Source organism: Mustela lutreola, chromosome 4, assembly GCF_030435805.1.
Source record: "Mustela lutreola isolate mMusLut2 chromosome 4, mMusLut2.pri, whole genome shotgun sequence".
In the NCBI taxonomy this organism is placed as follows: Eukaryota; Metazoa; Chordata; class Mammalia; order Carnivora; family Mustelidae; genus Mustela; species Mustela lutreola.
In genome coordinates this window covers 25,948,795-25,972,075 of record NC_081293.1, presented here as the reverse complement: position 1 = coordinate 25,972,075, position 23,281 = coordinate 25,948,795, and the positions used below count along the sequence as shown (strand labels likewise).

The window sequence follows — 23,281 nt, the reverse complement described above, 5'->3', positions numbered from 1 at the left end:
GCCCAGCCTGTGATTGGTTGGGAAGGAGCAGGGCGGGGGCGGGGCGAGGGGCGGTTCCCGGGCCGAGGCCGCTGGTTAGTACTGACTTGGCTTCCGACGCAGTGTACTTCTTTTGGCAGTTGTCTCAGTGCATTCTTCCTGGGACCAGGTAAGGGGTCTTGGGAGGAGGCCGCCTGCCACACCTTCCTGTAGACCGCACATCCCGCGGAGGAGCTTGGATTTCTGTCCTGACTGCCCAGGCAGGGCTGCTGCGGGGGCTGGGCTTCCACCTGCTGTATCCACGTGGCGCGAATGGTAGCCTGGGGCTGCTCAGTGACCGCTATATCATGTGGTCCCGGCGCCATAAGGCCCAGCGGAGGTGTTGGGCGCGTTATGGGCTGTGCATCTATCTCCACATCTCTGTGTTAGGATGGAGGAGTCCCGCAGGGGGGAGGCTGCCTGTGGAGGGCAAGAAGCAGCCTGGGGACTGGCCCTGAACACTGAGGTGAGCAGACAGCAGGGTTGAAAGGCGTTTTGGAATGTCCAGGTTTTGCTAAGCAGCGTTGGACCACATGGTGCGCTGTCTGCAGCCCCGGAGGAGGCAAAAAAAACCGGCCCGCTTTTACAGGCAAGCGAGAGCGAAAGGGCCTCTGTCTGGGTGGGTTGAGAGACGCTACCTCCCAGCCCTCCCCCACGCTGAGAGCGGGTAGAAGAGTTAATCCCATAATGTGCCAGGTCCTGTTCTAGACTAAGGAGACACAGCAAGGGACAAAATCTGCCCTCATGGAAATTACATACTTTTTAGTGGAATGCTTTTCACACAAGATTTCATTTCATTCTCACAGCCCTAGAAATTGCTATTGCTATTCTAAGCAGTACAGAGTCGGGACTTGAACCTGGTTCAGCCCCTGGAGGAAGTGATTTTAACACTCATGTGTTGTCTAGGTTGGAGGAACAGGAACGGCTTATATTTGTGTTGTAAGCTCAACTTTTTAAGAGTTGGTAGAGTGTTGGCACTGGTGATAAACCTGTTTGCAGTCATGTGTGCGCCTCTTACCTCCTTCACTGGGTTCTTGTGCAGATAGGTGAATTATTGTATGTCAAGTACATAAAATATTGCCGGGCATATGGAAAGTGCTACATAGGATTTAGCTCTTACTGCTTCGTCTAGGTTTTGGAGCTTTGCCCCTCTTCCTACCAGCAGGCTTTCCAGTCCACTTAACATCACTGGAACGAAGGCGGATTTTCCCTGAATGGTCCTTAACTATTTATGCATTCAGCTAAAGTGTGTGTGTGTGTTTTTTTTAAGATTTTATTTATTTATTTGACAGACAGAGATCACAAGTAGGCAGAGAGGCAGGCAGAGAGAGAGAGAAGAGGAAGCAGGCTCCCTGCGGAGCAGACAGCCCGATGTGGGGCTCTATCCCAGGACCCTGGGATCATGACCTGAGCCGAAGGCAGAGGCTTTAACACTGAGCCACCCAGGCGCCCCTAAAGTGTGTTTTTAAAGTCTGTTCACGGCATACCTTCTTCAGAACCTTGGAGAGAAAACTCAGTACAGAACTTTGAGTAAGTAGATGCAAGATGAGTGGCTAATTCGGAGCATGCACTCCTACAATCTCCTTGTCTCTAGCCTGTTTGTTCTTTTGTGAAAAAGGCAGGGCAGACTTCTCTTTCTGAGTTGTCTGGTGTCTAACATCATGGTTGCCTTGGAGTCACAGGAGTGTACCTGGGCCTGCCTGTGTAATTACTAGTTTCATTGTCCAGCTTTTTCTAGGTGGCTTTGGCACCAACCCTTGCCTATCTCAAGTGGTCTTTGTGTTTGGTCTTCTTGAGTCTGGCTGCCTTGATCTTCCTCTAATCGCAAGTACCAACGATGATGTTTTGTTTTTCTTCCTACCTGGGGATCCAAACAGGGAAATACTAAGTACTTTCCCTTCTTGCAAGAGGATGCCCAGAAGGAGTTTGGAAGCCTGTTCTCTGAGCTCTGATACTGTTTGTCAGAGAAAATCAACTCTCTCTCTCTCTTTTTAAAATAAACTATATTCCCAGCATAGGGCTTGAATTCAAACCCCAACATCAAGAGTTGCATTCTCTACCAACTGAGCCAGTCAGGTGCCCTAAAACTCAACTCTGTCTGAGAAGGATGACTTCAGGAGAGGTAATAGGTTGTTTCTTTTTCTCTTTTTTTTCTTTTCTCCCTCCTTCCCTCCTTTCCTCTCTTCCTTCCTTCCTCTCTCTGTCTCTCTCTTTCTTTCTTTTGGCCTGTTGTGGATGGAGGACCCATCTAAGTGACCCCAAGCCTTGTGACCTTGGGAGAGTAGGCCCTAGCTATTGTCAGATTGTTGGACGGATGGACAGGACTGGAGCTGTGGTAAGCTCAGAGTTGTGTGTAATGTTCAGCAAGCTGACTCAGTTGATGGGAATCTTTCTAAACATCAGTTTCTTCTTCAGTAAATTGATAATCTTGGATCCTCACATCTTTTTTTTTTAAGATTTTATTTATTTATCTGACAGATAGAGCTCACAAGTAGGCAGAGAGGCAGGCAGAGAGAGAGGGGGAAGCAGGCTCCCTGCTGAGCAGAGAGCCGCATGCGGGGCTCGATCCCAGGACCCTGGGATCATGACCTGGGCCGAAGGCAGAGGCTTAACCCACTGAGCCACCCAGGCGTCCCAAGATCCTCACATCTTTGAGCTGTGATATCCTCCTATCCTATAAGCAAAGGGAATTTTTGGTCAGTCACCTGTTTGATTTCCAGCTTCCCCCTTGTTCCCAGTAGTCGAACCATATTCCTTCAGAACTGAGGCCACCCTGGACATGGTAGTGACCTCTTTAGGGAATACTAGATGTGGCTGATGTGGGAAGAGGGAGACTGTTCCAGAGAAAACCTGGAGACCAGATAGGACTCAATATAGGAGGTACAGCTTTGTGACCCAAAGCCTGCTCTTCTGTAACCAAGATAGATTATGAGTGACTTGAAAGAGTGACTTCCTTGATGCCCAAGGAGCCCAAGAATAAGATGGAATGCATTTCAGGCAGGCACTAAGTATCTTTAGAGGGCCTGGGAGCATGAATCTTCGATCTGCCAGGGGAGGCCAGCTTTAGGCAAATAACTGTACGTAACGAGAAAGTGATGATTACAAAGCCAAGTGTGTTACAAATGAGGATAAGATGCTATGAGGGTATATGACGCAAGGGTTTGAGTTTGCCCTGGAGTCATGGAACTGTGCCCACTGGGGGGCAGCAGATATTGGGGGGGGAGAATTTTTTTTTAAGATTTTATTTATTTATTTGACAGAGATCACAGGTAGGCAGAGAGGCATGTTAGGGTGGGGTGGGGGGCTCAGGCTCCTTGCTCAGCAGAGAGCCTGATGTGGGGCTTAATCCCAGGACCCTGAGATCGTGACTTGAGCTAAAGGCAGAGGCTTAACCCACTGAGCCACCTAGGCACCTGGGAGAAATGTTTTAGACATAGAATTTAGATTTGGGGGGGGGGCTTATATATATATATATATATATATATATATATATATATTTAAGATTTTGTTTATTTATCTGAGAGTGTGCACGTGTGTATGCAAGAGAGAGAGAGAAAGAGAAAGAATGAGCAGGGCAGAGGGAGAGGGAGAAGCAGACTCCTTGCCAACAGGGAGCCTGACCTGACATAGGGCTCCATCCCAGGACCCTGGGATCCTGACCCAAGCTGAAGGCAAATGCTTAACCAACTGAGACACCCAGGTGCCCCTGGCCTTGTGTTTTTTTGTAAGACAGGAACTGGGCAACTCATATGCTGACCTCTGTAATGAGGGGAAAGTTTCTTGAATAGTTTAGCAAATGATTACCCCTTCATGGTAAAAGTACTTCCCTTATGAAAGGCAGAGGACACTCCAGTGTTGGGTTGAGGGTGGAAAGAGATGTCCAAGGACAGGCTGTGTGTGTTAAGAAGGCAGCATAGCATGTTCGGAACACCTGGGTGGCTCAGTCCGTGAAATGTCTGCTTTCAGCTCAGGTCATCATCCCAGGGTTTTAGGATTGAGCCCTGCTTTGGGGCTCCCCGCTCCACGGGGAGTCTGATTCTCCCTATGCACCTCCACCCCCGCCCTGTGCACATGAGCATTCTTTTTCTCTCTCTCAAATAAATAAAATCTTTTGCTCTTTGCTGGCTTTCTCCAGCAGAGGGGCTGGAGCCCCAGCTTGGGGCTCTGTAATCCAAGGCACTGTGTGATCTGCCGGCCAGGCTGACAACTCCTTTTATTTTAGCCCCATGTAGAGTCAGGGAAGGTAAATTCTTGTCTCTCTCCCATTCTTGGGTTCAGTTGTGACTGCACGAAATAGCTTTGGTCTTTGAACCAGCCTGTAAGAGGCCTAGTCAGCCTGTCCCCAGAGGACAAAGCCCAGAGCTTTCCCTTGGGCTTTGTGGTGGAGTGAGAGAGGCCTAAGTCTAGCAGTGGACAGTGGACACTCACTGTCTGGCTTCTGACTTCTTCAGAGGTCGCCACTCAGTGGCAGCCTCAGGGCCAGGGGAGGGTGCCATGAAGACTCCATGGGGGCCTCCCCTTCTGTCCTGGCTCCTTCCTCCTGGGAAATGACCCAACCTCAGCATGTCACTTGCTGAAGTCTCTCCCACCTCAACAACAACAAAAAAATCTAAAAACCGACCATCTCTCTCTTTACTGTATTTGTTGGCTCCTGAAGCCTCCTCCTTCTCTGATGATTCTTTCTCATCTATTTGGGCTTCCTTTTTTGGGGGGCTGGCCTCTTAAATGTCGTGTCAGACTATGCCCTCAGCACTCTATTTTTCCCATTCTGTGTGTTCTCACTGGAAAATTTTCTCTGAAATGGCCTTGATGCCGCTGACTTGTTTTAATTCTAACTCAGATCTCTGCACTTTCTTTCTTTCTTTTTTTTAAAGATTTTTGTTTATTTATTTGAGAGAGAGAGTGCAGGCCCGGGGAAAGGCAGAGAGAGAAGCAGACTCCTCCCTGAGCTGGGAGCCCGATGGTGGGGCTCAATCCCAGGACCCTGAGATCATGACCTGAGCTGAAGACAGACGCCTAACCACTGAGCCACCCAGGTGCCCCTCTGTACTTTTGTTTATTTATTTGTTTAGAAGATTTTATTTGTATATTTGACAGAGAGAGAGAGACAGCGAGAAAGGAGACACAAGCAGGGGGAGTGGGAGAGGGAGAGGGAGAAGCAAGCTCTCCACTGAGCAGGGAGCCCGATGCGGGGCTCGATCCCAGGACCCCCGGATCATGACCCAAGCCTAAGACAGACGCTCAACAACTGAGCCACCCAGGCGCCCCTTTTACTTTCTTTTAAGCCTAAATATCCATGTGCTGACAAACTGGACCTCTCACTCAGCATATACTTGAATTCTTGGACTAGGCACTGGAGTAGCAGTGGGGAGCAAAATGGGCACATTCCCTGGGTCCAAGGGCTTATGACCTAGAGGGGATGGTCGGTGTTCATTAAAATAAAACCACAGAGTGTTAGGACAAACTGGCACAACTCTGAGGGCTGTGACCCTGAGAGGGCTTAAGCCGAGCACCTGATCTAGTGGTTGGGGAGAGAGAGGGGCCAAGGGTCCTTCAAAGGATTCCCTGAGGAAAGGGTTATACAAGATCTGAAAGATGAGTGGGTGCTTCCTTGCAAGTAACTCTAGATTGTTCTGGAGAGCATAAGGCTACTTTTTGAGGGATAGGGTGGAACCCCGATGTTATTTGCTAAAACAGATGCTTTTCAGGATGCTACTTATTCTGAGGCGGGTTTGCTGTGGCTTCTCTTCCAGGTACAGTGGCCCATGGGGCTCTGTTGAGGCAGAATTCTTGGGTAGAATTCTCCTTTCATTTTACCACTACTTAATATAAAACTCTTTTTTTTTACTGGTTTTGTTTGCTCAATTTTGTGAGTGCTTTAGGATTTTGGTAATGGCATAACTCGAGATGGCTTTCCATCTTACTCCAGCTGTGTCTGTGAGCTTGTGATATAATATATATGAAAAATCCTCAGGGTTATATTTTTCAAGGGGAAAAAAAATGGCCTAGTAGTAGATTGAGAGTTAAATTAGAAAATTATTCCTTGAAACATGGCTGGGGCGGGGCGGGGATGTGTAGGTGTTAGTGAAGCGGGGGAAGGAATAGTATCCGGACAGGGGAGGGCGTTTGTAAAGGACCTGAGACAGGTGGCAGTTTATTGCATTTAAGAAAGTGCCATGGTAGGGCGCCTGGGTGGCTCAGTGGGTTGAGGCCTCTGCCTTCGGCTCGGGTCGTGATTCCAGGGTCCTGGGATCGAGCCCCGCATCGGGCTTTCTGCTCAGCAGGGAGCCCGCTTCCTCCTCTGTCTCTACCTGCTTGTGATCTCTGTCTGTCAAATAAATAAATAAAATCTAAAAAAAAAAAAAAAGAAAAAAAAGAAAGTGCCATGGTACTTGAAACTCAACACATGGAAAATCCAGCTCCCTGTTTTCCTCCTTAAAGCCTATATTTCTATATAACTTGTCTCTGCACATAATGGCCTCAATCAGAAACCCCGGGTATCGCTCTAGATACTTATGATGTGTCAACTTAGCTAGGCCAAACAACTCCCCCATCCTCCTAATCCCCTTCTGGTGTGCTTCCAGTTAGAGTGGGCAAGGAGGGCCAGCCATTCGATCAAACACAAATTTAGGTGCGGTGATGAAGGGATTTTGCAACAGTAATTAAAGTCCTAATTGGTTAGCTTTGAGTTAATCTAAGGGGAGATTATCCTGGGTGGCCTGACTTAATCAGATGGAATCCCCTTAAAAGAGGGCTAGGCATCCCCTGGGGTCACAGACTCCAGCCATGGCTGGGCAGGCATGGCTCTCCTTCCCTCCCCAGGATTGTCCCTTGCTAACTCCCTGTCCTGATGGCTTCAGGCTTGCTCAGCTAGCTCCCACAATTACATAAGTCAGTTTGCTAATTCCTTGTACTAAATCCATTTTTATAAATTTCTAAATATTATGTGAATATATATAAAGGATGTATTTATCCTGTTGATTCTGTGTCTGTGCTTGAACGCTGACTTACAGAGTAATCTTCCTATAACCGATCACTTAGTAAATGCCAAGATTCTGCTGCTTTAAAAGTTTCTGTCTTTTTGGTCCCTCCTCTCTGTTCTGGTGCATTGGGGTTCACAGGAGCTCCACCTCTTCTTGCCTGGATTACTGAGGTTCCTGTCCAGCTGATCTCTCTGCATCCTCTGAGGTCCTACCACACCGAGTTTATTTTCATGTCATTGCCTAGAGTTTTCTTTCTATTTTTTTAAAAAAGATTTTATTTATTTATTTGACAGAGAGAGAGCACAAGCAGGGAGAGCAGCAGGCAGAAGGAGAAGCAGGCTCCTGGCTGAACAAGGAGCCAGGCTCAGGACTCAATCCTAAAACCCTGGGATTGTGCCCCAAGCCGAAGGCAGATGCTTGACTGACTGAGCCAGCCAGGTGTCTAGAGTTTTCTTTCTAAACAACACATCTGATCTTGTTACTCTGCTTAAAATCTTTTAATGGCTTCCTGAAATTCTCAAGGAAAAATTCAAAAGCCCTAGCTTTTTTTGTTTTTAAGATTTTATTTATTTATTTGACATAGATCACAAGTAGGTGGAGAGGCAGGCAGAGAGAGGGGGGGGGAAGCAGGCTCCCCGCTGAGCAGAGAGCCTGATGCGGGGCTTGATGCCAGGATCCTGAGATTATGACCTGAGCTGAAGGCAGAGGCTTAACCCACTGAGCCACCCAAGTGCTCCTAGCTTTTTTTTTTTTTAAGATTTTATTTATTTATTGAGATCATAAACAGGCAGAGCTGAAGGCAGAGGCTTAACCCACTGAGCCACCCAAGTGCTCCTAGCTTTTTTTTTTTTTTAAGATTTTATTTATTTATTGAGATCACAAACAGGCAGAGAAGCAGGGAGAGAGAGGAGGAAGCAGGCTCCCCGCTGAGCAGAGAGCCCGATGTTGGGCTTGATCCCAGGACCCTGAGCCGAAGGCAGAGGCTTTAATCCACTTGAGCCACCCAGGTGCCCCAGCTTTTTTTTTTTTTTTTTTAATTTTTATTTTTTATTTTTTTAAAGATTTATTTATTTGAGAGAAAGGGTGTGTGCATGTGCAGGGGCAGGAGAGGGAGCAGGGGGAGAGGGAGAGAGAGCATCTCAAGCAGACTTCCTGCTGAGCACAGAGTTCCACCTGGGTATCCATCTCTCACAACCCTGAGATCATGACCTGAGCTGAAACCAAGAGTTGGCCACTTAATTTACTAAGCCACCCAGGTGCCTGCTCAAAGATTTTATTATTTTTAATTTAATTTAATTATATTTTAAAGATTTTATTTATTTATTTGACAGACAGAGATCACAAATAGGCAGATAGGCAGGCAGAGAGAGAGAGAGGGAGAAGCAGGCTCTCTGCTGAGCAGAGAGCCTGATGTGGGGCTCGATCCCACGACCTGGGATCATGACCTGAGCCAAAGGCAGAGGTCTTAACCCACTAAGCCACCCAGGCACCCCAAAGATGTTATTTTATTTATTTATTTATTTATTTTTAAATTTTTTATTTATTCGATAGACAGATCACAAGTAGGCAGAGAGGCAGGCAGAGAGAGAGGAGGAAGCAGGCTCCCTGCTGAGCAGAGAACCCGATGTGGGGCTCGATCCCAGGACCCTGAGATCATGACCTGAGCCGAAGGCAGCGACTTAACCCACTGAGCCACCCAGGCGCCCCTATTTATTTATTTTTTTTAAAGATTTAATTTTTTTATTTGACAGACAGCAATCACAAGTAGGCAGAGAGGCAGGCAGAGAGAGAGGGGGAAGCAGGCTCCCCGCCGAGCAGGGAGCCCGATGCGGGGCTCGATGCGGGGCTTGATCCCAGGACCCCGAGATCACGACCTGAGCCAAAGGCAGAGGCTTTAACCCACTGAGCCACCCAGGCACCCCCAAAGATTTTATTTTTAAGTAATCTCTATACCCAGTGTGGGTCTTGGACTCATGACCCCAAGATCAAGAGTCACGTGCTCCCCCAACTGAGCCATCCAGGCGCCTGAAAGCTTTAGCTTTTTTATGACTACATTTTCTCTCCTCTGTTAGCATATCAGTTATACTCCCTCTGGAAATTTTTTAGTGGTTTCCTAGAGCTTGTGGTACCCATTTACTAATCCAAGTCCACTTTCAAATAACACCAAAGCACCTGTCCAGTAGTGCAGGTAACCTACACCAGTATTACCAGGTCCTCCCTCGCAGCTGGTAGAGCACTACTGTCTCTCATATCACTGCCTATAGGCTATAATCATCAAATACATTGTTGCTGCTGTTACTTTGAACAAAAACTCTGTTCAACTGGTAACAATTGAAATAAGAAAAATATTTTATTTTACCTTCATTTATTCCTTCTGACACTCTTACTTTATGTAGGTCTGACTTTATGACCTCTTATCTCTGAAGAACTCTAACATCTTGCAAGTCAGTTCTGTTGGTGATAAATTCCCTCAGTTTTGTCTGGGAGAGCCTGTATTTCTCCTTCACTGTAAGGGCTACTTTAGCTGGTGTAGAAGTCTAGGTATGTGTTGCTTTTATCTTTCAATGCTTGAAATATTTCACTCTATGCTCTTCTTGCTTGTGTGGTGTCTGAGGAGAAAGCCAATGAAGTTCCTACCTTTGTTCCTCTCTAGGTAAGGTGTTTTCTTTTCCCTCCCTCAGATTTCTTCCTTGTTTTTCTTTTTTTAAAGGTTTTATTTATTTATTTGAGAGAGAGAAAGCAAGTGAGGGGAGGGGCAGAGGGAGAGGGAGAAGAAGGCTCCCCTGCCTAGCAGGGAGCCGGACTCCCATGACTCTGGGTGGGATCATGACCTGAGCCGAAGGCAGATGCTTAACCGACTGAGCCCCACCAGGTGCCTGAGTCTGGTTTTTTGTTTGTTATCTTTTTTTCTTTGTTTGTTTTGTTTATTAAATATCACATATGAGTGGACGCATCTGGTGTTTGTCTTTTCCTGTCTTTCTCTGTCTTGGTTCACTTGGCATCATACTCTCTAGATCTGTGTTGTTGCAAATGGCAAGATCTCATTGTACGTATATGCCACATCCTTCATATCCATTCGCCTATCCATGGACACTTGTGCTCCTTCCGTATTTTGGCTACTATAAATAACGCTGCAGTAAGCATAGGGGTGCATATATCTTCTTGAATTAGTGTTTTCTTATTATTTGGGTAAATACACAGTAGTGGAACTACTGGATCATATGGTAATTCTATTTTTAATTTTTTGAGAAACCTCCATACTGTTTTCCACAGTAACTATACCAGTTTGCATTTGCATCCAGGTGTAGATTTTTTAGTAGTTGTCCTTGGTGTTCTCTGAGCCTTCTGGGCTTGTGGTTTGGCGTCTGTCATTAGTTTATAAAATTCTCAGACATTATTGCTTTAAGTATTTCTTCTCTTTCCTTCTCTCTTTTCCTTCTGGCATTCCCATTACGTGCATGTTACACCTTATGGAATTGCCCCAAGGTTCTTGGATTTTCTACTCTGTTTTTCTTTTTCTTTTTTTTTTTTCTCCATTTTTTCTTTACTTTTCAGTCTGGGAATTTTTTGCTGACACACATTCAAGCTCATATAATTTTTTTTTTCTTTTTAAATATTTTATTTATTTATTCACTAGTAGGCAGAGAGGCAGGCACAGAGAGAGAGGGAAGCAGGCTCCCTGCTGAACAGAGAGCCCGATGCGGGGCTTGATCCCAGGACCCTGAGATCATGACCTGAGCCAAAGGCAGAGACTTAACCCACTGGGCCACCCAGGTGCCCTGCTCATAGAATTTTTTCCTTGGCCATGTCCAATCTACTGATGAGCCCATCAAAGTCATTTTTCATTTCTGTTACAGAAATTGTTTTAAAGACATTTTTGTTTGAAAGAGAGAGAGAGAATGAGCATGAGCAAGAGGAGGGGCAGAGGGAGAGACCCAAGCAGACTCCTTGCCAAGTGCAGAGCCCAATGTGGAGCTTGATCCCAAGGACCCTGAGATTGTTACCCAAGCCAAAGTCAGATGCTTAACTGACAGAGCCACACAGGTGCCCCCAGAACCTTTTTTTTTTCTTTTTTTTAATTTCCAGCATTTCCTTTTGATTCTTTCTTAGAGATTCCATCTCTCTGCTTATATTATTCATTTGTTCTTTCCTGTTGTCCACTTTCCCATTGGAGTCCTTAGCAAATCAATCATAGTTACTTGAATTCCTGTCTGGTTCTGACACTTGCTCGCTCTTCAGACTATGTTTTTGCCATTTAGTATGCCTTGTAATCTTTTGTCAGGAGCCGAATGTGTGTGCCATTTTACCTTTGTCTGGTAAGATGTTGGGTTGTATTTACTGTTTGCTGAAGCTGTAGGTATCAGAGATTAACATTTTCTTTGGTGTCCTTGTTTTTGTCTCTCCTGTTGTCTTTGGGTTTCTAGAGACTGATTTTTTTTATTTTTTAATTTAATTTAATTTAATTTTTTTAAAGATTTTATTTATTTATTTGACAGAGATCACAAGTAGGCAGAGAGGCAGGCAGAGAGAGAGAGGAGGAAGCAGGCTCCCTGCTGAGCAGAGAGCCTGATGTGGGACTCCATCCCAGCACCCTGAGATCATGACCTGAGCCGAAGGCAGCGGCTTAACCCACTGAGCCACCCAGGCACCCCTCTAGAGACTTCTTAAGTAAATTCTGAAACTTCCAATTCTTTCTGTGGTTGTTCGGTTTTCCCTGTTACTACATAGGAGCATTGTACCGCCTGCAGTGGTCAAGTGCAAGGGAAGAGAGAGTGTTCTATAGTCCCGTGATTAGTTCTTGGCCTTGGAGTGAGCCTGTGCTCCTGGATCTTCAAGAGCGCTCCTTAGGCTCTTCTCGCCCCCTTTAAATGAGATAGGAAGGTCAAAAAGGGCTGGAGTTGGGTATTTACCTTTTCCCAAGTTGGTTAGGTTCTAGCAAAACCCAAAATGGCTAGGCTCTGGTAAAACAGGCTCTTTTGAGGACATGCTTTATTAGGAAGAACACCTCTGGGTATACTCAGAATGACTACTTTTCCCATCTGTGTCAGAAGTTCAAGGGGGTTTTTCTCTGGTCTTCACCTTGAGAACCTGGTAGACGCTTGAAGGTAAACTCAAAAGTGAGCCCCCACACTCAAGGTTAAATCCCCTTGGAATTTTGAATTTGCAAGCTTGTTCACACTGAGCTTCCAGCAATTGGTCAATTATCGTTTAAGTTTTCCAGTGGTACTTGCCCAGCGGAGGGCTTCTGTTCTCAGTAAGCTGTGGTTCTCTGTGCTTGCCTATTTCTCCAGGCTTGGGGGCAGTGGTTTGCCCTGGGACCTCATTTCACTGAGGCATCTAAGAAGAGTTGTTGATGTTTTGTTTTCTTTCAGCCTTTTTTCTTGTTGCAAGGACAGGAGCAACAGTTTCCAAGCCCCTACATGTCAGGCCTGCCTTAATTTTTCAAGACATGGATTCCAGAACCCAGTTAGAGACAAGAATTCTAAAGTAAATCAAGTGGAATTAAAATCCTGGCTTTGTCACTGGCTAATATATATGACTTGGTAAAGTTACTTACCTGTGCCTTGGTTTTCTCATCCATAAAATGGGGTTAGATTAAAGGGTATTTATTTTATAGCATTGCTGTGAAGACAAAGTCAGAAAAATGTACGTTGAGCCCCAAGCAAAATGTCTAGCATAGAGTCACAGCTCAGTAAGCATTAGCTGTGATCACATTATCTGGTCCCCACGCGTCCTGTGTGCGGTCACCACTGGCTTCTTTTTTTTTTTTTTTTTTTTGCCTGGAACACCTCTCTTCTATCTAATTCTACCCATCCTTCAAAACATTGTTTATTTCTTCTGTTCACAAAGCATGTTCAGGACCCCTTATCCCTTTCAGATAAGGGGACTGTATAATTTATCATCCAAGTCCAGGACACTTAAAAAAAATTTTTTTTAAAGATTTTATTTATCCATTTGAGAGAGAGACAGTGAGCAAGATCATGAGAGGGGTGAAGGTCCGAGGGAGAAGCAGACTCCCCATGGAGCTGGGAGCCCGACGTGGGACTCAATCCTGGGACTCCAGGATCATGAGCTGAGCCAAAGGCTGTTGCTTAACTAACTGAGCCACCCAGTTGCCCCTAGTCCGGGACACTTTTGATAGTGAAAGGGGGCGCTATTAATAATTACTCTAGGACAGCAGTCCCTGGAAAACGGGGAGATCTGGTCATCTCCCTTTTAGATGGCCTCTTCTCTGGTTTTCCATTGCCCCCAGTGTCTGCTCACACCATTGTTCACACTGCTGTCCATGTGCTCTCCTTGTCTTTTACCCTCCATCCTGTAAGTCCTTGAGGGCAGGCATGGTGCCTCGCTCGCAGCCATGGCATGGGATCTCTCACAGGGTTGTGTGCACCGTGTACACGCGCACCGCACGCGCACGCTGAAATGATGAGAGTGATCATGCCATGTTCATTTCCACCTTTCTCTGTAATTGTTTCTACCTTGAATGTGATCCATGTCTTCTGCGTCCTTCAGATAAATCTGTTATCTACAGCTCGCATTCTGTCTCTTCTGGGAAGCCCCCTTTCCTTACGGTGCCCCACCGTCTCTGCTTTCTCTCATCTCCTGTACTTACTGTTGCTGCATATATTATCTTCTGTTCCCTGGGTGGGCTCTTCTGCTGTTACACTCAGCTCCCCAAGGATAGGCACCATGTTGTCCCTGTTTCCAGGGTCTTCCCCAGCATGATCAAGCACAGGGCTGGCTACCAACAGCTCCTCAGGAAATCCATGTTGGTCTCTGGTTGTTCAGTCTGGTGCCCATTCACTGGGACCTTCCCGAGCCTGGTCAAATGTTGCTAGTCGCTGGTGAAGGCAGGCCTTCTGTAACTGAGAGAGGAGCTCAGGGACTCGGGGGCAGACTTTGGTTTGGGGGGCAATCCTCATTTTCTCTCTGTTCTTAAGTCCACAGTTTTGTGTGTGAGTGAGATGGAGGCTGATCTGTCTGGCTTTAACATCGATGAACCCCGTTGGGACCAATGCACTTTCCTGGGACGGGTGAAACACTTCTTCAATATCACAGACCCACGCACTGTCCTGGTACCAGAGCGGGAGTTGGACTGGGCCAAGGTGATGGTGGAGAAGAGCAGGTGAGCAGTGAGCGGAAGGGACTCGAGGCCCTGGAGCTGCACAGGTGGATCCCCTCGGGAGGAGGTGGAAACTGAATATGGGGGAATGGACAGAGCTCTCAGGCAGGAGGCAGCAGAGTGGCTTGGGGCAAGGAGTCTGGGCTGTAACTCTGTTGTCCTTGGGGGGCAGAATGGGGGTCGTGCCCCCAGGCACTCAAGTGGAGCAGCTGCTGTACGCCAAGAAGTTGTACGACTCAGCCTTCCACCCTGACACCGGGGAGAAGATGAACGTCATTGGCCGGATGTCCTTCCAGGTCCCTGGTGGCATGATTATCACGGGCTTCATGCTTCAGTTCTACAGGTAGAGAGAGCCTGGGAGTAACGCAGTGGGCAGTGTGGCCACTTGGGTCTGCCAGGCAGGGAGCCCTGTGGTGATGATAGTAATAGACATTTCTTTTGACCCTTTACCTAATACCAGGCACTGTGCTAAATTCTTTCCGTGGATTACCTCGTTCAATCTTCTCATCAGCCCCACAGAGAAGTACTACTGTCATCTCAACTTTATAAGTGAAGAACTGAGGGTCTAGAGAGGTTATGTAACCTAAGTTCACACAGCCGGGAAAGATGGGTGCCTGGATGTTAGTTGAGGCAGTTGTCTCCAGAACTCTCAATGAATAAGCCATCCTAATTCCCTCTTTAGAAGGTACTTATTTAATAATGAAATTTTAATGTATTTTTATTTATTTTTATTTTTTATTTTATTTTTATTTTTTAAAAGATTTTGTTTATTCATTTGACAGACAGAGATTACAAGTAGGCAGAGAGGCAGGCAGAGAGGAGGAAGCAGGCTCCCAGATGAGCAGAGAGCCTGATGTGGGGCTCCATCCCAGGACCCTGAGATCATGACCTGAGCCAAAGGCAGAGGCCTTAACCCACCGAGCCACCCAGGTGCCCCTGTATTTTTATTTTTAAGTCTATTTATTTTATTTATTTTTTGCAGAAAGAGAGAAAGTACATGAGTGGGTCAGGGGGCCATGGTAGTGGGGAGGGGCAGAGGGAAAGGCAGAGAGAAAATCCCAAGCAGGCTGCACACCCAGTGCAGAGCCCGATTTGGGGGCTCGATCTCATGACACTGAGATAATGACCCAAGCCAAAATCAAGAGTCAGACACTTAACTGTTTGAGCTGGTCAGGTGCCTCTAATGTTTGTTTGTTGTTGTTGTTGTTGTTTTTCAAGATTTATCTATTTGACAGAGAGTTTGTAGTTTGTAGAGAGAGACACAGTGAGAGAGGGAACAGTGGCAGGGGGAGTAGGAGAGGGAGAGGGAGAAGCAGGCTTCCTGCTGAGCAGGGAGCCTGATGTGGGGGCTCGATCGCAAGGACTCCAGGATCATGACCTGAGCCAAAGGCAGACGCTTAACAACTGAGCCACCCGGGCCCCCCTCTAATGTATTTTTATAATGTAATATCTTAGTAAAAAATATAGGAAGATGACCCCCCCCCCCACCTGCCGCTACCCCCAAAATAGGAAGACCCTTTCAGCCCAGCGGGGAGAGAACAAACTTTCTCTTCAGCTGTTGGAAATTTTACTCCTCCCTCTTCCTCTCCTCCCTCTGCTCCCCTCCCCCATGCATCCATTTGTCTGTGAGCCAGGCCTTGGGCCAGGTGTGGGGAATATTAAGACTCAGCCCCTCCCCTCAAGGAACTTTCAGTTTTGTTCAGCAGACCAACAAACAGTTGTAGTCCAGCTTGCTAAGTGGTAGGTCGGAGGGAGAGTATGGGGTTGTGAGAGCAGGGAGCATAGAATGACTCACTGTTCCAGAAGGGCAGGGGAAGGGTCAGGAAGGTTCCCGAAGAAGCAGCGACTCAACGGAGCAGGATTTAGCCATGGATGGAAGGGGGTGTGTGTGTAGACATTCCAGGCAGAGGGACCAACCTGTGCAAAGTCCCTGATGCATGAAACAGCATGGGAACAGTTTGGGACACAGCAGGTTGTCTGGTTTGACTGGTGTGCATCAAGCCCTCCCTTCCATTGGATTCTTCTTTGCCTCCCTGGGCCTTCCTTATGGTAGGACGATGCCGGCGGTGATCTTCTGGCAGTGGGTGAACCAGTCCTTCAATGCCTTAGTCAACTATACCAACAGGAATGCAGCTTCCCCCACGTCCCTCAGGTAGGAGACTTGAACCCCACGCTGTCCATGTGGGTCTGGAGCAGGTGGCTGTCCTCTTGTCTTTAGGAAAACAGCCCTTCTAAAGGGTTCTTGGGGGCTGGTGACTAGGTCGCCCTTTTTAGGGTTTGCTAGTATTTTCTGAGGCTGACTAGGAAAGTATCTTCCTAGACCAATTCAAAGTTTATTCCTTCATTCATTCTCAAATAGTTGGTTTTTTTTTTTTTTTTTTAAAGATTTTATTTATTTATTTATTTATTTGAGAGAGAAAGAACATGAGCAGAGTGGTGAGCAGAGGGAGAGGGAGAAGTAGAAGCAGGCCCTCTGCTGAGCAGAGAGCCCGATTCAGGACTCAGTCCCAGGACCCTGAGATCATGACCTGAGCCAAAGGCAGATGCTTAACCCACTGAGCCACCTGGACACCCCCTCGTCTATTTCTTGAGTAGGTTTTAAGTGCCAGGCATGGTTCCAGGGTCCTTGTTCTTGTGGAATTTAGGGTCTTTTAAGCAAACAAGCACAGCAAGTTTAGGTTGTGACTGCTGCCCTTAAGGAAACAAACAGGTGACAAGATCGCAAACAGCAGAGGGGCATCTGTGTGGATGGGCTCGTTGCGGAAGTCTTTTCTGTGGAGCCCATATTTTGGCTGACTTCTGAAGGATAAGGATTTAGCCTACGGAAGAATTCCCCAGATAGGGAGCAGCAGCAGTTGAAGGTTCTGAAGCAGAAAAGAGTTTGGGGTGTTAAAAGTACCGAAAGGAGGCTGAGGGGACTGGAACAGTGCGTGTGTGTTGAGGATGGGGAAGGTCACAGGATGAGACAGGTCAAGTTTCAGGCAAGAAGCCTCATTTCCAGAATTTCTCAGTCACACCAATGCCTTACCCTCAGCCAGCAGGGCTCCCCACTCTCAAGCGTGTCTCTCCTCTACTAGGCAGATGGCCCTTTCCTACATCACAGCCACAACCACGGCGGTGGCCACCGCTGTGGGCATGAACATGTTGACCAAGGTACTGTCTGGGGCTGCTGGGGGCATGGTGGCCTCTAGGGGGCAGCAAAGTCCTAGGGAAAACATCCCCCAGGCCTGGCGCTGTCGTCCTTGTCTGGGTGAGTCCGGTATGGCCAGAGCCCAGCCAGCTAGGGGGCAATATCCCCAGGTTAGTTTTTCTCGGGTCTTTGAGGGAATCTGGGTTCCTAGACCAAGCATCTGAATCAATGGGGCAGTACCAAGCTCTGATTTATTTTGTAGTCCTTCAGCCCCCTCTGCTCCCATCTTCCGGTGTGAGCCCTGTTGTTCCCTTCCCCCAACAGAGAGCTCCACCCCTGGTGGGCCGCTGGGTGCCCTTTGCCGCTGTGGCTGCTGCTAACTGTGTCAACATCCCAATGATGCGACAGCAGTGAGTATGGGGATCCCATTTCTTCCCTACAAACCACAGGGTAGCGGGGCAAGGGCAGGAAACCAAGGCAGTGGGTGGCTTTGGGGTACCCAGGTGGGTTTGGGGAGAGTTGCTGGGCTATACCTCCGAAGGGTCCCAAAGGACAGGCTGCTCCAAGGGTGATGGCCGCGGGAGTGGCAGCTGACTTAAGTTTAATCTGTGATGAGTATTGTGGGAGTCATTGTTTGGATGGTGGGATGGCGGGGAGTAGGGTAGACCTGTGGGGGCTCATCCAAGATCATGTCCTTTCAACTGCAACTGGCTTTCAGTTGTGAACTCTCCCTACTTCCAAAGCCCTGGGGCTGGCTTACAGAATGAAATGTAGCAGAGCGAGGTGTCAAAAGATAGAACAGAGCCAAGAAGCTTTGAAAGAAGCCAGAAGAGTAGATAGATGTTTTCCAGGCACCGGGCTCTAAGCTTCCCAGCAGGAAAGGTAAAAGGAGAAACCTGTGTGTCTTGCAATGCTTGTTTTTTGGTGAGAGAAAGCATGGCTATTCCTCTGTTGTCCGACCTAATGATGTAGTATACTCAGGCTTTCCCTGATAGCGCCTGGGAGGTATCATGTGCCGCCTAAGTGTATGCTGTTAATGCTCCGCTCATCGTCATCGCCGCCATCACCATCACGATGTATACAAGCCACGTTTTCTTGGAACTGCCAGCAAATGGGCACTGTCACAACAGCTGTTGCAGAAAGAGCACAATCCCAGAATAGTCAGATGTACACGTTCCTCTCCTCTTTCCCTCCCATCCAGGGGCTCCTTCCCAACAAATGAAGGAGCCCCAGCCACCTGCCTGGTCTGGGGATGAGTGCTATCAGGAGCTGGCCTGAGAATAAGTCAATACAGCCAGTGTTTGTAGAGCAGTCACTCTGTCAGGTGCTGGACTAAGCTCTCTGCAGGTGTCATCCCCTTTAATCCTCACCAGCCCTCTGAAGTGGGTGCCACGATTAGCCCCATTTTGCGGATGAGGATAACTGAGTCCTCAGAAGGATCAGGAAACTTTTGTTCAAGTTCGGAAACTTATTTGACCTAGGCCATCTGAGCTCAGGCCTACCTCTCTTAGCCACGGCCCTAGATCACTTCTGAGATACCACTCTCTGGAATGCCTAAGGAAGATCAAAGGACCAGGCTGCAGGGGCTGGCTTCCCAGAGCTTGAGTGCACTGGCCTTGGTCCCCTGCTGTGTCCCATTGCTGGCAGGCCTCCAGCACCCTTTTCCCAAGTCCAGCAACTCCTGTCTGTGTTTAGGGAACTCATCCAGGGGATCTGCGTGAAGGACAGGAATCACAATGAGATTGGTCATTCCCGGGTGAGCAGAGGCATCCCTTTGGGGTGGGAGGAGGGCATTCTGTCTTCTACCCTGTCCTGTTCTTAGTAGTCAGAGCAGGCCCGGGTTCTGTTACAAGACCTCCCTGATTCCATTCTCATTCTCCCTCGATTTCCTTATATTTCTTGTTCAGAACAGGCTTGTCATGTCTTTTCTCCATCATTTCTGGTCCTGAAGCCGTAAAGGTCTAGCTAGGTGAGAGAGGGTTGGGTGAGGACCCAGCCCCTGGTGGGTCCATCCTTTCCCCTTTATCATCTCAGACTTGACCCTGACCCTGAACCTTGACCTCACCCTCTCGTACAGCCCATGGCTACTGGATAAGGTCATTCCTGACAACTTACTCTTTTCTGCCCTCAGAGAGCTGCAGCCATCGGCATCACCCAAGTGGTTGTTTCTCGGATCACCATGGCTGCCCCTGGCATGAGTAAGATAGAGAAGCCCTACCCTCCTGGGGGGACCCTGGAACACGTGATGGAGGCCTCAGCCACACTTAGCTTTTGTGGGTGGTGGGGCCCCAGCCTCTACAGCCGTGCTTCTCAAACTGGCTTTTCCCACTGCAATACAAAAATGATAATTCCGTGATGTGATAGAGATTGTAGCTAATGCTACAGGGCTAGTGCTATTACGATATATAAATGTACCAGATCCGCACGTTACACATCTTACTTCTATGTAGTGCTGAATGCTGAAACCCATGAGAGAACCACACTGTAGTTCTAGGAACATCAGTTAATCAGAGATCTGGCGAAGAAAGTTCTTTTCATTCCACAAATAACACCTTAAGTCCCTTCAGTGTGCTGGACACAGTGCAGGGTGCCAGGGAGACAGTGGTAAAGAAATCCTCTGCATAGTTTTGCCCTTAGCAGGGATATGTTACAGAGTGGGATATGAGATTTGTTTGCATGAGCCTTTAAAGATTTGAATTTTGAGAAGGACACTTTGGGCCTGTGGCTCGTGTCCTATTACAGGTGTGCAGATAGAAAAGTCTGGGAAGCACCCTTCTGCTGGCTCTTGGGGGCCAGCCTAGGGGTGGCCATGTCTACACAGTCTTCCATTCCAAAAGTACGTTCTGGAACTTCAGGGGAGGTGGGTCACTGGACTGATTTTGGAGAGGGGTCTTGGAAAGAGTCTGACAGCCCTTCTCCCGGCTTCTCCCTGGTCTCTTGCAGTCTTGCTGCCAATCATCATGGAAAGGCTGGAAAAGCTGCATTTCATGAAGGTAAGTGGGGTCCTCTTTTGCATCTGCCTTGCCTGGATCCCCCCCAGCCATACCTACACTTCAGAGCTTCTGATCCTTGTCCTTCCCTCTAGCTACGGGCCTTCATCTCGCTCAAATTGGGTCAGTTCCAGTCCCCGCCAGCTGCCTGCTTTAGAGGTCATGGCCACTTGTGTGGCCTTGTCTGCAGAGAGGAAGAAGAGCCCCCTTCTCCTCTCCTTCATGGCTAGGAGTTTTGTGCCTGTGGGTTTCTAGCTGGCTGATCAGGGGTAGGGCAGGCATGGGATTCGCGTTAAGATCTCTAAGTCTCATGTCATCTTTCCTTCGATTTTGTGCAGAAAGTCAAGGTCCTGCACGCCCCATTGCAAGTTTTGCTGTCTGGCTGCTTGTGAGTAATGTGTTTTCTGGGTTTGGGTTCTGTGATAGCTGGGGCACCTAAGACCTGTCTTCTTGTGTTGCCTATGTTGGGGAACATGTACATTTTTCTGTCACTTCCATAGTGCCTGAGCTCGGAACACCCATGGGCCATCTGGGGAGTTCTTGCCCCATCTTTGTTGAGGGCATCAGGCTGGCTGGGTGCTGTGCCCAGAACCACGTGGAGAGCAGAGTGCTTGGGTACCCTCCTGTCCCGGTGTGGCCTCTGATCTTCAGACTGGAGAAGAGGCGAAAACCACAATACAGCCCCACCATAAAAATTCTAGGGGCACCCGGCTGCCTCAGTCAGGAGGGCCTGTGACTCTTGATCTCAGGGTTGTGAGTTTGAGCCCTGCATTGGGTGTAGAGATTACTTAAAAATAAAGAATTTTTAAAAATAACAATAAAGAAAGACATGATAACTGTGACAGTGACAGACACGTTAGCCAATGGCCCAACAGTCACATTGCAGCATATCAATGTATCAGATCAGTGGGCCAGGCACCTTGCCTGCCCACAATGCCGTTCGGCAACGATGTCTCAATATAAATTAAGTAAATAAATAAATACACTCAGACATAAAAAAAGAGAGGGCAGCTGGGCTGTCAAGCATCCCAACCTTGCACAAAAGGAAAACACCATAAGTCATGGCAGCATGCTCCGGCCAGCGACTGGCCACATCCTAGCATCAGGCACACTTTACAAGGCCATGGGGCTAATTAATCACAACAGTAACCGCCAACACGTGTGGAGTGTGTCCTCTGTGTCCCCACGGTGCTCATGCTCCATGTCTAGCATTTCACTTAAGCCCCTCAGCCCTGGAGGTCTAGGTCCTGTCATCATCTCCTTTTACAAATGAAGAACCCTAGGCTCTGTAGCTCATAATTGCTGGAGTTCGGGTCAAGTCCCCAGCAGTCTCCCGCGCCACGCTACCTTCTGCCAGCTGAGTCTCCACTGCGTGAGTGGTTCCCCCGGGCTGAGCACCATCGCCGGGTCATTTCCTCTGAGCTTGGCGACAGCCCTGCAGAGTAGGCCCCCCTGTCCTCCCTCTGCTGGCTCAGGGCTCACTCGCCCAGGATTGCAGAGTGAGTGAGTAGCCAAGCTGGGATCTGAACCCTGGTCGGTCGGAGTCCCACGTGCTGTAAGACAGTGCCCCAGCCCTGAAGCACCTGAGGACCTTAGAAATCCTCTCCAGCCCTTCCTCAGGCCTCCTGCGTCAGTGTCGCTTTTTAATAAGCCCCCCGAGTTGCTGCGTTTGCAGTGAGGTTGGAGAAACTGCCGTGTTCTGTTGTCTACCAACCTAGGGCTCGTGGCTTCGGGCGCTCTCCCTTGGCTTTCATACCCTTCCTCCTTGGTGCTTGTGGCCTTCAGGGCCACTGCTTGCACTGCCAGTGCCTTCGTAACCTTCACCTGCTTGAAGGATGGGTGGATGGGGGGTGAGGGATGGGAGGTGGAGGGGGCCAATTTCATGCCATGCCGGAATGAGTATCCTGCCCTGGAGACCAGGAGGAGAGTTGCAGGGAGGGGAGCCAGGGGGTAGTGGGGAAGGCATCTATCTCCCTGCTTCTTTGTGGGACTCAGAGACGGGGTGTGAACAGGCCTGGGGGGAGATGTCCCTCACATTTGTTTCTCCTTCCTTCCAGCCTCATCTTCATGGTGCCAGTGGCTTGTGGGCTCTTCCCACAGAAATGGTAAGAGTTCTCTGGTCCTCACTTTACCGAATGCCCTGTCCCTGCTCTTCCTGACCTGCCTGCTGCAGGAGACAAAGAGGGGCAGGAAGGGCAGCAGTTATCCAAGGCCAAGTGCCTACCAGCTTAAACTCTGAGCCTCTTAACCCTGAGGCATGGTAAACCAGAACGGAATTCTAAGGGGCGGAGGGATGAGTTGCTCCCTCCCAGTGGAGTGAGGGCCGCCCTGGAGAGACGTGGGGGAGCCACAAGAGACTTTCTGTCCCAGTTGGTCAGGTACTTATTCTGGCTTGTGTTTGCCTGGGGATGGATGACTTGGACCACTCTACTTCCCTTGTATGCCCTGGCAGGGAAGGGGTGTGCGAAGCGATGGTGGAAAAGGGAGACAAAGCATCAGACTGGGGGAAGGGAGAGGACGAGCTTCAGGAGACTAGGTGTAGCTTGGATGTACACTGAGAAGACGCCAGGTTCCCCTGCTTTCGTCTTCATGTTTCAGTGTCATCTGCAGACATCTCCCGTGTTCCAAGCACTGTGGCTTACAATCCTACAGAGAAGATGGAAACTTAGCACCAGGGAGAATGAAGTCAGGCCCGAGTAGAAGTAAAAACAACACATTATGTTGTACAGAAGCCCTTTCTGATGGAAAAATCAGATAGTGCTTCTTGGAGGTGGCATTTGAGTTGGATTTTATCTGACAGTAATTTGCTGCTTGTCATAATCCCCTTCTTTTCTCTTCTCAGTGAATTGTCAGTTTCTTATCTGGAACCAGAACTCCAAGACACCATCAAGGCCAAGTATGGAGAACTTGTACCTTACGTCTACTTCAATAAGGGCCTCTAAATGGCCCATCCCAGCAAGGATCAGTCTGTACTGATATTCACCAGTCCTTCCTTAGCTGCCTTGTACACCTGTGCCCTCATTGCTCTGCCAACAGG

General features: G+C 48.3%; 1 protein-coding gene across 4 annotated transcripts; it reads left to right on the top strand.

Moving 5' to 3' along the window:
• The first annotated feature begins 17 nt into the window (after positions 1-17).
• Positions 18-23,281, top strand: SFXN2 (sideroflexin 2). 4 transcript variants are annotated; one of them, XM_059169070.1, is made up of 12 exons: positions 18-148; positions 13,943-14,127; positions 14,297-14,467; positions 16,178-16,276; positions 17,202-17,277; positions 17,579-17,664; positions 18,950-19,010; positions 19,386-19,452; positions 20,198-20,247; positions 20,583-20,632; positions 22,302-22,349; positions 23,087-23,281. In XM_059169070.1, the coding sequence occupies exons 2-12, from the start codon at positions 13,967-13,969 to the stop codon at positions 23,184-23,186; spliced, it is 969 nt and encodes a 322-aa protein (XP_059025053.1). In that variant the 5' UTR covers positions 18-148; positions 13,943-13,966; the 3' UTR covers positions 23,187-23,281. The 4 variants fall into 4 exon arrangements, with proteins under 4 accessions (XP_059025053.1, XP_059025055.1, XP_059025052.1 ...); XM_059169069.1 differs by lacking the exon at positions 18-148 and adding an exon at positions 397-484; XM_059169071.1 differs by lacking the exon at positions 18-148 and adding an exon at positions 12,521-12,544.